At 36.9% G+C, this 15683-nt stretch overlaps 1 protein-coding gene and 1 pseudogene across 1 annotated transcript in view; one reads left to right on the top strand and one right to left on the bottom strand.

The window, feature by feature from the left end:
• Positions 1-15683, top strand: part of Cert1 (ceramide transporter 1) — a 135103-nt gene that overhangs the window by 86509 nt on the left and 32911 nt on the right. The window contains exons 8-9 of the mRNA XM_010619153.2: positions 2209-2366; positions 9343-9435. Coding sequence (XP_010617455.1) covers positions 2209-2366; positions 9343-9435 — 251 coding nt within the window. The remainder of the gene's footprint in view (positions 1-2208; positions 2367-9342; positions 9436-15683) is intronic.
• Positions 12614-13022, bottom strand: LOC109117880 (annotated as a pseudogene).

The raw sequence follows: 15683 nt of genomic DNA, 5'->3' as shown, positions 1-15683 counted from the left end.
CGCTCGCACGCCGCCGGGTGATCGCAGACAGGCAGGCAGGCAGGCAGCTGAAAAAAACCCCCTCTGGGGTCCTTGGGTCCTTCCTGGGTCTGTTGTCACGCAGGCCGGGAGCTCCCGCGCAGGCCGGGAGCTTGCGCGCACGCCGCCGGGTGATCGCAGACAGGCAGGCCAGCAGGCAGCTGAAAAAAACCCCCTCTGGGGTCCTTGGGTCCTTCCTGGGTCTGTTGTCGCGCAGGCCGGGAGCCACTGCCAGATATTTTTTAACTGTCATAAATGAGAGTTCCAGTTTTCCATCTCTACCAACATTTGGCATGATCATACTTTTAAATTTTAATACATAGGCAGTGCTTATTGTGGTTTTATACCTCTATTTTGATTAAACATCTTTTGCTTGCCCCCCCCCCCGGCTCTCTCTTACCAGGGTTTCACTTGGTAATCTGTGTTAGCCTTGAACTCACTGTGTAGCCCAGGCTAGCTTCAAACTTGAGTGATTCTCCTGCCTCAGACTCTTGAGTGCTGGGATTACAGACATGTACCACCATGCCCAGCTGCTCAGTTTCTTTATTGCTTACTCAGCTTACTATTACATTTTGAGATTACTTTGTATCTTCTGGATACAAGTTCTTGATTAATATATGTCATGTAAAGGTTTTCTTCCTGTCTGTGACTTACCTCTTCATTCTCTTTAATAGTAGCTTCAATAGCAAAAATTTTAAATTTTGATGACCTACAGTGTATCATTTTGTTCTACAGATTATACCTTTACTGTCCTATCTCTATATGAGATTTTGAAGTCAGAAGTATTTCATTTTTTATAAAGGCTGTATCAGAATTTTTTTTTTTTTTGCTCCTATGAGAGATCTTTATTAAGGAGCCGAGGCAGCATGGTGGCCCACTGGGGGGAAGAGAACGAGAGGGGGGGAGGGAGAGAGAAGGGGCTTGGTTATATATTGGGTGACTGGTGTAGGCGGGCTGGGGATTGTGTTGGCTGCATAGGCAGCCACTCAGGGGCCACTCTTGAACATCTATTTTCTATGCAGACAAGCCTTGTTCCTGAGCTGGTCTCATGACCGTGAGGTAGGAAGTGGAAACTAAGGTGAAGAAGGAAGTTGCCATTCCAAGGCACTTATCTTACATTCCTCCCTTTTTTGTTTGTTATAGCCTCATGAAGAGGGACGGAGTGTCTCTCTTCTGTAGCTACTTCCTGCTGAAAAGGGGCAGGTGTGGGGTGATGAGAGGCCAAGGGAAGGATTTTTATTGTATCATCTCTTAACCCTTGTGGGAGTGACATAGCTGTTGGAGGGCTGCTTGTTTAGGAGCTTTGAGGAGGGCAATGAAGGCAAGATCGTGGAGTGTTGGGGGATGATCTAGGCACGTATAGTGGCTTGAGGGGCAGCACAACCATGGAGAGGGGGCCTCTGGGGAGTTGAAATAGCAGAAGCTTCCCTGGTAAAAATGGTCTGTAATCCACTCTGTCACTCCACCTGGAGACTCTTCTAAGGAGTAATTAGCCAGTGAAGATCTTGTTGTAGCTGGGCAATGAAGAGCTGGAACCACAGTCTGATCTTCAACATGGCTTAACGGAGAGATGAGTGATCGTGTTCCTATAAAATAAGCTGGTTGACAGTTTGATTAGAAATTTTTTGAATCTGATTTTGAAGGAATCAGAGTAAGCAGGGGGCAATTGTGGACAGAAAGAATAATTTTCATTAGCCGTAGAATATTATTCATTTGAATGTTTTGAGCTTTAAGGTTTTCCACTTAATTCAAAGGTTAACCATGAATCAGAATTATAAAAAGTAATTATAAGTTTTTTAATATATGCATTGGTCCTATACTTAAATTTGAATATGTAGTTTTAAATTTCCTTATACAATTCTACGTTTTATCTTTGGACATTTTTAAATTCTAGATTTCTTAAATTGTAAGGTGGTTCTTCCCATAATTAGGTCCCTCTCTAAGCTGTCAGTATAATTGTTAAAGGTTTACTCCTCCTACCGCTTGATTCACTGGGCACAGCATGCAAATAGATTTCAGGAAGTAAAGTCTGGAAAAGGAGATCTGACGGCACAAAGCCCTGCTCCTAGAGCAGGGAGGAGATACTTTAAATGTTAGTCCACAGGTGGAAAATGATAAAATTTTCTAATCTTAAATTATGATGAACAGTTCTTCATTTGAAAGCTTTATAGTAAATACTTTCTTTTTCAGTATTTCCACATGTAACACCAAAAGGAATTAATGGCATAGACTTTAAAGGGGAAGCAATAACCTTCAAGGCAACTACTGCTGGAATTCTTGCTACACTTTCTCATTGTATTGAATTAATGGTAAAACGTGAGGAAAGCTGGCAAAAGAGACTAGATAAGGTAAGACTAGTTTTTTCTTTCTTTTAAAGATAATCAGATTTTAAAATATAAATTTAATTGGAACATTTAAACTAATTAAGTTCGTAGAGAAGAGTTGATTGGGTTGATAAAAGTACCAGGTGGTACTGATTCTCTGACACTTTAGAAATTCTAAACACATTTTCCTAAATTATTTAGTTACTATACATTATGCTTTTTTGAGTGATTTTATCATTAATATTTTTATGATCATATTAGTAATGCTTTGGAATAGAAGTGATGAAGCATTTAGCATTGGTTACCTTTAGTGTGTGAAGTATGAAACTATTTAAGTTATATGAGCTAATTTAAACACTTGATAGTTAAACATTTACTTATTACACACATAGCTATGTGTTTTTTCCCGTGCTCAATGTGATATTGTTTAACATACATTATATTGTTTGAATATTTGCCCTTTGTTCCTGTTTTCCCACCTTTATTTAATCAGCAGCACTGATAATTTTGCAGTATGAACCTCTAGTTTTCAGGGTAAAGTGTGGCTGACTTTTGCATGAAATATGGCTCGCTAAATTTTCTTAGTTGGAAAACTTTTATTTTTAGTTAAACTTTAGTAAAATGTTAGCAGTGAAAACATACCTTAGACAATTTAGTTTGGGTCCAAACAGAAACTGAACTCAGAAACTTGGCCCAAGTGTTAAGTAACACAGTTAAAGAAATTTTTCTCTACTCTGATACATCAGTTTTGTTGTATACCAAGCTAGACATCAGTCAGAACTTTATTCATCAGAAAGCTTTGTTGCTTGCAGGGTTTGAAAGTCTTTCAATTGGAACAAGACCCTAAAGGAAAAAAAAGTGTCACCCGATATAATGGTCAGAGGATTTTAAAAGCACTATGTGTTTAAGAAGATTATATTTTAGGAAAAAAAAAATGTTCAGAATTCTCAAGTGCATGTGAGACTAAGCCCTGTTGAATAGGAGTATGAACACTTTCATCTGTGGAGTATACATTCCAAGACCCTGAGTGGATGTTTAATAGGACAGACACATAGGACCAAGCCCTCTATATATGTTGGTTTGTTTTTTTTCTATATTTGCACTAATGATAGTTTAATTTATAAATTTGGTACAGTAAAAGATTAAAACAATAGCCAGTATTAAAGTTGAACAATTATAATGATACACTGTGTCCTCTCAGAATCATATTCTGCTGTCCTTACATTTCCTGTTGACCGTGGACAATATGTTGCAGGGAAACTGCAGATAAGGGAGACTACTGTGTAGACACTTCATTATCATTCTGGAGCCAAACTATTATATTTTTAAGTATTTCAACTCAGCACTCAATGTGGCTCACAGTTGTTAAAAGCATCCCTGTGCGCACAACAAATAATATATTGAAATACAGGACATCTTAGCATTAATTAGAGAACTGGTTTAAGAGTATGGTTCAGCTCATCCTGACTAGCCTCTTTTTGCAGCTTTTTGGCAGCTTTCTCCTAAATTTCCTCTGTCCATCATTAAGAGACTCATATTCTTCAGTCATATATTTAATCACAGTGCCTCAGAAATGCTCATTAAACAGTTTCTTTAAGAACATTTTTTGTATTATGTAACATCAACTTTTCAGCATTCAGATTTTTTGCTGTGTTGAAAAGGAAGGTGGATTTTTTTTATTATTACTTTCGTTCTTGATTTTTATCCATTTTCTTTCTTTCTTAGGTAGCAATAAGTAGAGCAAACTAAAGAATCTATGAAAAAAGAATATTTTTGTTGCTTTATCATGTAGCATTTTTAACCAAAAAGCCCCAAAAGATGGCAGTTATTAATTCAAATCTGGAATCTACTTTATTTTGTGGTCCTCTTACAGGTCTCTACAATATCAAATTATATTTACCTTTTGCACCATAATTTTTTTCTAAGGTTGAAATGAAAGGATTCCAGTTACATTTTACATGGAATGTAAGTGTGTTTGTGTGTGTGTGTGCATGCACATGTGTGTACACAGTATGTATGTGTAAGTATATGTATATATACATATATTATGTGTATTTAATAAAGAACTATTCAAGAACTGAACTAGTCTTGATTGAGTGTGGGTACACACTACACACATTCAATAAAGAAAACTAGAAAATTCTTGAATATAAGAAGTTTATCAATATCTCTTTTGAGTGATGCATAAAATTGGGGGAAGTACACTAAAAACAATATAATTTCATTGATTTTGCTTCATTGAAGAGTATAAGATAGCGATGGAGAAACAGCAGTGAGTGGGAAATAGTCCCTCAAGGAGTAAAATATAAGGAGAGCAATTAAACCAGTGATAATGGCAACAGTTGTGTAATAGTATTTAATTATATTATTGTTTTATGCAGATTTTTAATATCAGTATATTATTTCAGGTGATGGAAAATGAATATTATTCAGTGGTGATAATTTTTATGGTTGCCTATAATAAAATCTCTGTCCATCAACAGATGAGTGGATAAAGAAAGTGTAGTATTTACACACAATGGAGTACTACTCTTCCATAAAGATGGATAAACTTGAGTCATTTGTAGGCAAATAGATGTACCTTGAGACCATAATGTTAAGGTGAAGTGACTAAGACACAAGTTTAAATATCACATGATTTCTCTTATACGAAAAACCCAAATTATAAATAAAGAGCAATAGGAAGTAGGGAAATAGATCTTTCTCTAATGGAAAGGAGATTAAGGGATGGAGCAGGGGAAAGGGAGAGAACAAGATGAAAGAAGGAATTAAGAGGTGTTATGTGTATGTACCAACTTCACATAAGGGATATAAAAATTATGCACTGCAAACATATACTAATGAAAATAAATAACACTTCTATTATAAAAGTATACTCAATGGTTGACCCATCATATCTAGAAAAACCAAAAAAATTTAAACCATTTAGTTAACAGAAAAATCTGTTCATTTATGTCAGTTGGCTTACATTGATAGATTTACAGGTGTGTGATTTCATGTGCTTTTTCCTTTACCTAGGTCTGTTTAGTGTTGTTACTGTGTTGTATGTTTTTGTTCTGTTTTTTAAAATTAAGGTATACCATACATTTAGTGAGATATACCACATTTAAGCACACTACTTGGTTTTTATGTTAAACATACCTATGTACTCTGTAATCACCCTCAAATCAAGGAATATAACTTTTCCAGCACCCTAGAATATTCCTTTATGCCCCTTCCTAATCTGTATCATACCATTACTCCAAAAGGTGACCATGTTCTAATTTATATCGTCGTAAATTAGTTTTTCCTGTGCTTAGCCATCATATAAATGAAATTAGATGCTGTACCCTTGTGCCTGATGTTTTTTCCTCAGCATTGACTGTGAAATTCCTATATATTGTTATATTTAGTGATAGTTTATTTCTGTTGCTTTATAATACTCCATTGTATGATGAATTTTCAGTGTGTGACTTCAGTTTATCCATTTTCCTGTCAGTGCACAGTTAGGTGCTTTTATTTTTTGCGTTTCTGTTAGAAATAAACTTGACAGAGGAATTACTGGAGTATGGGGTATGTACTTAGCTTTAGTGGATATTGACAATTTTCCAAAGTGGTTCTATTACTTTATGTTCCTACGTCAAGAGATAAACATTTCAATTACTTTTCTTTTTCTTTTTGGGGAGGTTTTGTTTTGTTTTGTTTTTTGAGACAAGATCTCACTATGTAGTTCATATTGGCCTTGAACTCACTATGTAGTGCAGACTGGCAAACTTGTGGTGATCCTCCTGCCTCAGCCTCCACATTACTGCTGGGATTATAGGCGTTTGCCACCACACCAGGCACTCTTCATTCCTTTTTTTTTTTCTTTTATTGAGTTTGTTGATACGTTTTAGGTATACAGTACAGTTACATTCATCATTGGGATCTTGTACCTTTACATGACAGGTCTTGATTCTCATTTTTTTCTCCTTACCCCAGCCCTCCCTTCACCTTCTCCGCCCTTCACTATTTGCAAACACTTTATTTCCATTTTTTCATTTTGTCATATTGTTTTTCTTTTCCCTTATTACCTTTCCCCTACCCTTCCCATTTTCCCTACACCTTTAGCCCTTTTCTTCCTATTTCACATGGTTAGTTATCTCATTAGGGTCTTAAGTACTATTATAGCTTTTCACACCGGAGAAACTATTCAGTATTTACACATGTGTGCCTTATTTATTTCACTTAGGAGTATATCCTCAATATGTATCCATTTTCCTATGAATGAATCTAATTTCTCATTCTTTATGGCTGAGTAATATTCCATTTTATAGAAAAACCACATCTTTATCCAATTTCCAACTGATGGGCAAATGGGCTATTTCCAAGTTTTAGCTATTACAAACTGTGCCACTATAAATAGGGGTGCACATATATCACTGTGGTATGATTCCTTTAATTCTTTTGGAAAGATACCCAGCAGAGGGAAGGCTGGGTCAAATGGAACTTCTAGTCCTAGCTCTTTGAGGTATCTCCATATTGATTTCCATAGTGGTTGCACCAGTCTGCACTCCCACCAACAATGGAGAAGGATTCCTTTCTCCCCACAACCCCACCAACATTGGTTATTGGTTGATGTCTTGATAGCAGCCATTCTTTGTGGGGTGAGGTGGAATCTCAGTGTTGTTTTCATGTGCATCTCTGGAATGACCAGTGATGTGGAACTTTTTTTCATATATTTACTTGCTGCTTTTACTTCTTTGTCTGAGAAATGGCTGTTCATTTCAGATGCCCATTTTTGAATGGGGTCTTTATATTTGGGGGGCTGATTGTTTTGAGTTCTTTATATATTCTAGATAGTAGTCCTTTGTCTGAGGAGCAGCTGGTATAAATTTTTTCCCACATTGTAGGTTGTCTCTTAGTTCTGTTGATGGTTTCTTTTGCAGTGCAGAAGCATTTTAATAAGATGAGATCCCAGTTGTTGATTCTTTGTGCTAGTTCCCATGCTACTGAGGATTTGTTCATAAAGTCTTTTCCTATGCCAGTGTCTTCAAGAGTTCTGCCTAACTTATCTTCCAGCAAGTTTAGTGTTTTTGTTTTAATACTTAGATCTTTAATCCACTTGGATTTTAATTTAGTGCATGGTGAAAGATAAGGGTCGAGTTTTAATCTTTGGCAGGTTGAGATCCAGTTTTTCCAACACCATTTATTAAAGAGGCTATCTTTCCTCCAGTGGGTATGGTCAGCTTTTTTGTCAAAGATGAGGTTGCTGAATACATCTGGATTTGTTTTTGTGTCTTCCAGTCTGTTCCACTGATCCTCAGATCTGTTTCTTTGCTAGTACCATGCTGTTTTTATCACAGTGGCTTTGTAGTATAGTTTCAAATTGGGAATTGTTATACCCACTGCCATGTGTCTGTTGCCTAGGATGGCTTTTGCTATTCTAGGTCTCTTATTGTTCCAAATGAATTTTTGGATTTTTTCTAGTTCTGTGAAATATAGTGTTGGAATTTCAATTGGCATTGCATTGAATCTGTATAGCAGTTTCAGTAGTATGGCCATTTAGGATGGGGGCTCAGACAGAGCTAGGACGCAAGACCCCTAATCTCAGCTAGCTGATGGCAGAACCCCACGACGCAGGCTGACCTCAGGCTGCAAGGCCCAGATTGAGTTCCCCAACCTCCTGAACGTTTGAACTCCATACAGTTCTACTACCGGTTTCCCACGCCCTTTCTTTAAAGATGTCCAAACTTAGGAACTCAGAAAAATACCCTTTATGACCACCTCTGCCTCTGCAGAGTGGGTCCAAAGACTGGCACAATCAAGAGGTCTGAGAGTGCAGGGGTGGGGGGCTGTTCAGGGGTGCCAGCGCGGCTACCTTCCTGGTGCTGGAGCACTGCCGGCAGCCTGGCAGGGGAGGGCGGGGCCCTCTCTTCATTCTTAATAGCATTTATTATTAAGTGTGTGTGTGTGTGTGTTTGTTTGTTCATATCTTTGTATTCTAGTTTTTTTTTTGTTGTTGTTTGTTTTGTTTTTGTTTTTTGTTTTGTTTGCTTTTTGAGCCAAATTCTCCTTTTGTAGTTAAAGGTGACCTTGAACTCACTGTGTAGCCCAGGCTGGCCTTAAAGTCACAACAATCCTCCTACCTTAGCCTCTTGAATGTTAGGATTACAGGTATACACAAAAACACCTGGCTGTTTCTTTTTTGGTTTTTGGTGTTTTTTGTTTTTTTTTCTGGTGGGCCTTTCAGTATACAAAAATCATTAATTAAGCATTTGGGTCTAATAAACTAATTATCTGTACTAGCTTTAACCCAAGTGTAGTATTTAGAAGTAATTACCTTTGTGTGCGTTTCATGTGAACTGTAGTCATTAAGTCCTTGAAGTGAGGGAAGAAAATCATTAGGTTTTTATGAGCTTGCTGGATTTCAGTATTGTATCAGATTTGACCCAATGCACCCAATGTACTAAATTTGAGATTGGGCCTGCTTTTGTTATTTAAAGTGTTGGCCTTTTAGTTCTGCAGGCCCTGTCTATAAAAGGAGAGGGTCAAGATGGTTAAATCTAAATAAATCTTTTGAGCTCCAAAATAGTCCTCTTCAGCAGTAAGAAAGTTTGTCATCTTAGAATTTCATTTTAGAATTTACTGATTCCATCTATTAACTGACTTCTTTCTTCTCATCAAGTAGTTGCTTTTATTATCTTGGTACCAAAAACACAGCTCTTACTTAGGAAAAGAATGCAGAAATCTCTAGTGGGCATTTATCTGGTGCTGATTTATCTTTTTTAAGTATACCTTAGACATCTGGATAGTTTAGGAATCATTTAAGTATGTAACCTAGTTATAAGGTAACTTAAGTGGTAGCTTGTATGTAATATATAACCCAAGGAAAAGTGTTCATTGGGCAGAATAATATTCTTATTAGGAGTGGAGTTATTTTTTAACAAATTACAAAATTTCGCCAAAATGCAAAGGAAGTCCACTTTGTTGTAATTAAAATGTCAACTTCAAATGATAACTTTTTCTTTATTTTTTATAGGAAGCTGAGAAGAGAAGAAGAACAGAAGAAGCATGCAAAAATGCAATGACAGAACTTAAGAAAAAATCCCACTTTGGAGGACCAGATTATGAAGTATGAATTAATATTTGTTTTTTAGTAAGAAGCATATAGGTCGTATCTATCATGAGGGTGATTTTTAAATAATTTGCTACCTTTAACTATTCTGAGTATGTATTTAGAATACATACTTATATTTGTTCCTATTACTTTGTGTATATAGTACCAGGCTTTCTTGGAAGCAGATTGCCCCTTCTTCCCCCATACTGGGAATCAAACTCAGGACCTTTCACTTGAGAGGCAGACAAGGCACCACTGAGCTAAATCCCCAGCCTGGAAGCATATCTTTTTAATTTCCTGAATGTTTTATCCAAGCTGTCAAAGACTGGGTGTGGTCCTGCCTCCTTATAGGGACAAGTCTTCATCTTCCCCATGAGGATGATCTTTCTCCCTTTGAACTCTGGGGTTGAAGGGGTTGAACCCAAGGCATTGCCCTGAGGTTGGTTGGTTTTGTTGTTGTCCATGGACTCACTTTGTAAGAATAATAATAATAATAGTAAGAATAAGACTTTGGAGGGAAAAGGTGAGTACTTTTTAGACAGTAGGTTTAATCTGTAATTGCTTTCATGTTTGAACATGAAAGCAACTTCTTTTGCTTTTCATTTGCTAAGTTGTTTTTTTTTGGTTTTTTTTTTTTTGGTACTGGGGATTGAACTCAGGTCCTTGCGCTTGCAAGGCAGGCCACCGAACCGCTGAGCTAAATCCCCGGCCCACATTTGCTACGAAGTTAGTAAAATCTCTGTACTTACACACATGCTATCAAATATTAAAATTTTATAAGCTGTTTTTCCATATTTCTTGAGAGGGGGAAAAAAAAGGTGTAGAAATACTGCTAAGTGTCATAAAACATTGGGAATATTTCTGAAAAGAACAGTTTTAAAATGAGATGGAAAAGAGTATCATCAAGGTTGAAACAGAATAATAAAATACACACAGTTAGTTTCTTTTTCAGAAAACAAATGGATGTAGTCGTATGTTCCTCTGATCCTAGTAGTTGGCCTGACCTACATAGTGAGCTCAAGGCCAGCCTTGACTATATAGCAAAACCTGTCTCAAAAAAAGCAAATACATAAAAAGGAAACAGAACAAAAAAGTTTTTCCCTGTTTTTTTTTTAACTAGAAAGTAGGAAAAAGATCCGTTATTGACTGGGGGGGGGTGTGGGTGTGGGTGTGTGTGTGTGTGTGTGTGTGTGTGTGTGTGTGTGTGGTTTTGTTTTGACATTGAGCTACATTCCTAGCCATTTTGAAATTTTATGTTTGAGACAGGGTCTCACAAAGTTGCTAAGTTATCCAAGCTGGCCTCAAACTTGTGATCCTCCTGCCTTAGCCTCCTAGAGTGCTAGGATCTCAGGTGTGTACCACTATAGATGTCTGTTACTATTTTTTGTTAGAATAGATTTCCAGGTGTGGGAATACAAAATGAAGATTTTTTTTTTTTTTTTTTTTTGGTACCGGGGATTGAACTTGGGTCCTTGTGCTTGCATGGCAGGCCACCGAACCGCTGAGCTAAATCCCCAGCCCCAAAAATGAAGATTTGAGGTTTTGTTTCATTTTGTTTCGTTTTGAGACAGGGTCTCACTCTGTAGTTCTGGTTGGCCTCGAACTCACCATGTAGCCTACACTGGCCTCCACCTAACAGTAATCCACCTGCCTCTGCCTTCAGAGAAGTGGGAGTATAAGCTTGCACCATCACACCTAGCTTATTGAGTTGTAATATTTTTAAAATATTGAATTGTCAGGGCCAGGGATTTAGCTCAGTTGTTCCATTGCCTGCCTTGCAAGTGCAAGGTCCTGAGTTCAATCCCCGGTACCAAAAAAAAAAGTATGTATAGAAAAATAGTGAATTGTCTTTTCATTCATTCTAAAATATTTAAAAATAATGCTATCATCTGGAATTTTCAAATTCTAGAATATTGGAATTATAAGCTATTATAATACGTTTTTATTCTGAAACCAGCCAGATTTGCTATTTTAGATTTATTTTGGAAGAACTATCAATTTTATTACATTATTTTTATATTTTAAGTAAAATGCAGTAGACTCAATTTCCAAATTCAATTCCTTTGTATTTCTGGTTGTAACTCAAGTTGGTCAGTTGCCTTCAAAGTCTCTCTCTAATATAATTTTAGGCCATTCTTTCTTCCAAGAAGATCTCAGTGTCCCTAGAGGGACATTGGCCAAGGATCTCTCAGTTAACCCCACGCAGGAAAGGGTATTGTAATGTTCCTTTCAGAACTCTTTAAGGGTTAAATCTCTGTCTGAGACTATCTGGAGGCACGAGTGGGTGTCATTTGGGTTGTAACTCAAGAGTTTGTTCATAAGTTAAAAACTAAAATTCCAATCATAACCCTGGTTGTTCATATGTCAGGCCATTCATAACTTGAGGGTCCACTGTATTTACATTGTAAGATTATACAAAATACAGTAAATCCCCAAGGCCCATACTTTTAGCAATGTATTTTGCATTTTGCAACCTACCAGCAGTATCTAAGTGTAATTTGGTGGTGTTTGTCTCTGGCTTTGTTAGCATAGGTTCGTTTTGATGGGAGTGAATGAAGGTGGAGGAAGGAAGGACCTAGGTGTTTGTTTACTAGCTTCACAGCAAAGAATCAATCATGTTGTGTGTTAATGATATTGAGATTTTCTTTAAAAATGGGCTTTTGGTCATTCATATTTCTTTTTTTTTAACAGTTTAATGTATTTTAACAGCAAACTTACAGGAACAGCACAGAAAGACAACATTAAAAACATGTACTAGCATGTAAGACAACTCAGAAAAGTATAGTGACTAGATGGAATCTACTGTATGATAAAAATGCTACAAACACCATTTAGTTGCCATCAATAAAAAGTTTACTTGTTTTTAAAAAATTAGAATGCTGGCATTGTCCAGAAAAATTTAACGGGTTTATTTATAATTGTTATAAAGTTGAATTGCCGAAACTTTTCACTGAAACATTTTGACTTGCTGTAATGCTTTACATCCCCACATTAATATTAAAATTTCACACACAAGTGAAAATGGAAAAACTGCTAATACTTGATTTGTGTCCCCTATTTTCCACTCGCAATTATGTACTTAGGTACCTTTTGACCCCATGGGGAAAAAATAATCTAACATTCAGAACCACCAATAATAGGAAGAGAAAAAAAATTTTTTTCAGAATGCAACGTTTCCCGCCGTAGTGTACTCTTAAGCACGTTGTCCGCATATGCAGTGTGCTAGTTGGATATCTTTTGGCATAATTGTTACAGGTTTGGCATAGATGGCACACACGTTGGTATCTTCAAACAGGCCAACCAGATAAGCCTCACTTGCCTCCTGCAAAGCACCGATAGCTGCACTCTGGAAGCACGGATCTATTTTGAAGTCCTGAACAATTTCTCACACCAGACTGGACAGGGAGTTTTCAGATCAGAAGTTCAGTGAACTTCTGATAACATCTAATTTCACACAGTGCCACAGTCCCAGGCCTCTACCAATGATGTTTCTTCACTCCTCTAGTAGGGAGAGCACTCTTACTAGTGGCTTTTGTAGCCAGTTGTGTCCTGGGCACTTTACCAATGGTGGATTTGCGGGCAGTCTGCTTTGTATCAGCCATGATACAGGGACTTCCTTACCCACTTCTCCTTTGGCCTGGAGCTCGGTTGTTCATATATCTAATTTAACAACTTACTTATTCATGCTCTTAACTGTGTTTCTTGTTAGGTTTTCCCCGCCCCTGTGGCTTTAGAAATGTGTAGAATTTTGGTGGCGTAGCACAGTGGTGGAGGGCTTGTTTAGCACATGTGAGCCATTGGGTTTGATTTGCATTGCTGTCCCCCCAAAAATGTATAGAATTTGGCTTCATTTTTCATTTAAAACATTTAGAGATCAGAAGAGCATTTTGCCTTAGGAGAACCGAAAGTACCTTTGTGGAGTATGTATCTTCTATAAATTGAGGCATGGCAGGAGACTGGCTAGAAAAGTCTTTAAGAATCAGTTCAGATCCTGAGGCAAAAGGTTTTAGCAAGAAAGTGAAGCTTTCAGATTTACAATTTACAAAATCATTCTTGCTTCCTGCAGTGAGAACAATGAATTGAAGGTGATAGTTATGAACATAGATAGACTTGGAGACTTTTTCCATAAATACAAATGAGATTTAAAAATAACCTAAGTCAGAGTAGTAGAAGCAGAAGGACTAGAGAAACACCAAAAATTAAGTATTTGGGAAATAGATTGAAAAATATGATGATTGAATGAAGGGAATGGAGGAATCTAAGATTAGGCACTGATTTCTGCACATTGCTGTGGACGTGAAAGGCCAGCCTCTAGACATCTTACAGCTGATTTGACACTTGCACGTGGGAAAAATCTTCATTCATATTAACTGTAAAGCTCTGTTAGAGAAGAGAGGTGGCCTGGCTATGGAATAATGACTGAAACCTTAGGAATGAGTAAGAATGTACAAGTACAGTCCCCCAAATGATAATGATTCAACTTAAGATTTTTAAATTCTGTTCTGTAGCAAAGCCCTACTACTGGCTCTGTTGGTAATTGAACCTAATAAGCACATGGCCCTGGGTTTAGTACCCATCCCCACACGCTCCCACATGTGTGCACAGTGCTATTTTTAATTTAGATCTTTTCCTGTGCTACCAATACGTGTGACCACCTCAGTGCTAGGCAGCTACAGTGAATTGCAGCTTCCCAGTAGCCAAAGGACGATGAGAGTGAGCAGCTGATACAGTGATATAGGTGCATATAAGCTGTGATGATTGGTAGATTAAGTGCATTAACTGCATTTTGACTTAGCACATTTTCAAGGTCTAAGTTTCCCAGGCTAGCCTGGAACTTGTGATTCTCCTCCTTCGGCCTCACTAGTAGCTGGGATTACAGGCATTTTCCACCATGCCCAGGGAATGAAGAAAGCAATTAAAGTGTTATATACATGTACCAACTTCAAATAAGGAATGTAAACATTATGTATTACATATATTACTGATAAAGTAAAATATTAAAAAAGTGTTAACAATCATTTTATCCCCACTATAACCTGTGAATACACTGGAAGAGTAAGGAACTATGGTGTAAACCCTTCTTAATAAAGGTAATTTTATTCTAGTTTAGTTTTTCTCCCCTAGATTTGCTGTTAAAGAAAAACTTTGTTTCATTTGGCAAATTTCCCCTTCCTCATACTACAAAGTATGAATTTGTAAAGCTCTAGATCCCAAATAATAGACTCCTAAAACTCTCATATTATTGCATAAGGACCAGGAATCCAAATGCACTAAGACACTGTAGACTGAATAAATATTACTATTTTTAAAATTTAGATGTGGTTATAATCAATAGTTTAAAAATTCATTAGAAATTGTGTTTAACCAAAAAAAAAAAAAGTATTTTTAGGGCCAGGGATGTAGTCAGTGGTTCCACCACCTGCTTCTCAAGTGCAAGGACCCAAGTTTGATCCCCGGTACCACCCCCCAAAAAAAAAGTATTTTTAGCATTTGAAGTAGAATTTGGATGTTTGTTTCTCTGTAATCAGCAGACCAGTTATACCCTGTTGGTTGAGTGTCTTTCTTTGAAATGTTTGGGCTTTTTAAAGGGAATCGTGCAGGAAAGAGGCATCTGGAGTGTGTGTTACTGCTGTTCTTTTCCTGACCCTTGCATCCTAGCTGGTCATTACAGTGGTGTCTCAATTTATGAACTTGATTTGTTTTATGACTTGGGGAAAGATGGCTCTATTTGTGTTTGTGTGAGGAAAATGGTTGTGGTCATGTTTGTCATCCTATGGGGAGTTTGTGAATGGAAGCAAAATTTTGCCAACACTTTGTTTGTGAAATGAATTGTTAGCAAACGGAAACATTCATGAATGAACTGTTACTATAAATGGTTGTATTCACTTGATAATTTACTGAGATGTATGCTGTTCTTTATACTGTTTGGTATATGTGTTGTATTTGAGTAAAAAGTTGGGAATTGAAGTGGTTTAAAAGAAAAATAGTATTCAGTCAAGGTTTTTCATATGCCTGTGCAAAGTGACAAGAGCATTACACCATAGTTCCTTACTCTTCCAGTGTAGTCACAGGTTATAGTGGGGATAAGATGATTGTTAATATTAAAATATTGTTAATATTAAAAATATTTTAGTTTATTAGTAATATATGTAATACATAATGTTTACATTCCTTATGCAAAGTTGGTACATGTATATAATAACACATGTTAATTCCTTCATTCCCATCTCTTGATAACCTTTCTTTTTTTTTTTTTTTTTTCT

This window comes from Fukomys damarensis, unplaced genomic scaffold (assembly GCF_012274545.1).
Source record: "Fukomys damarensis isolate Sample0158 unplaced genomic scaffold, DMR_v1.0_HiC HiC_scaffold_1, whole genome shotgun sequence".
Taxonomy (NCBI): Eukaryota; Metazoa; Chordata; class Mammalia; order Rodentia; family Bathyergidae; genus Fukomys; species Fukomys damarensis.
Note: the sequence above shows the minus strand (reverse complement) of the source record. Positions and strands in the feature narration are given on the sequence as shown.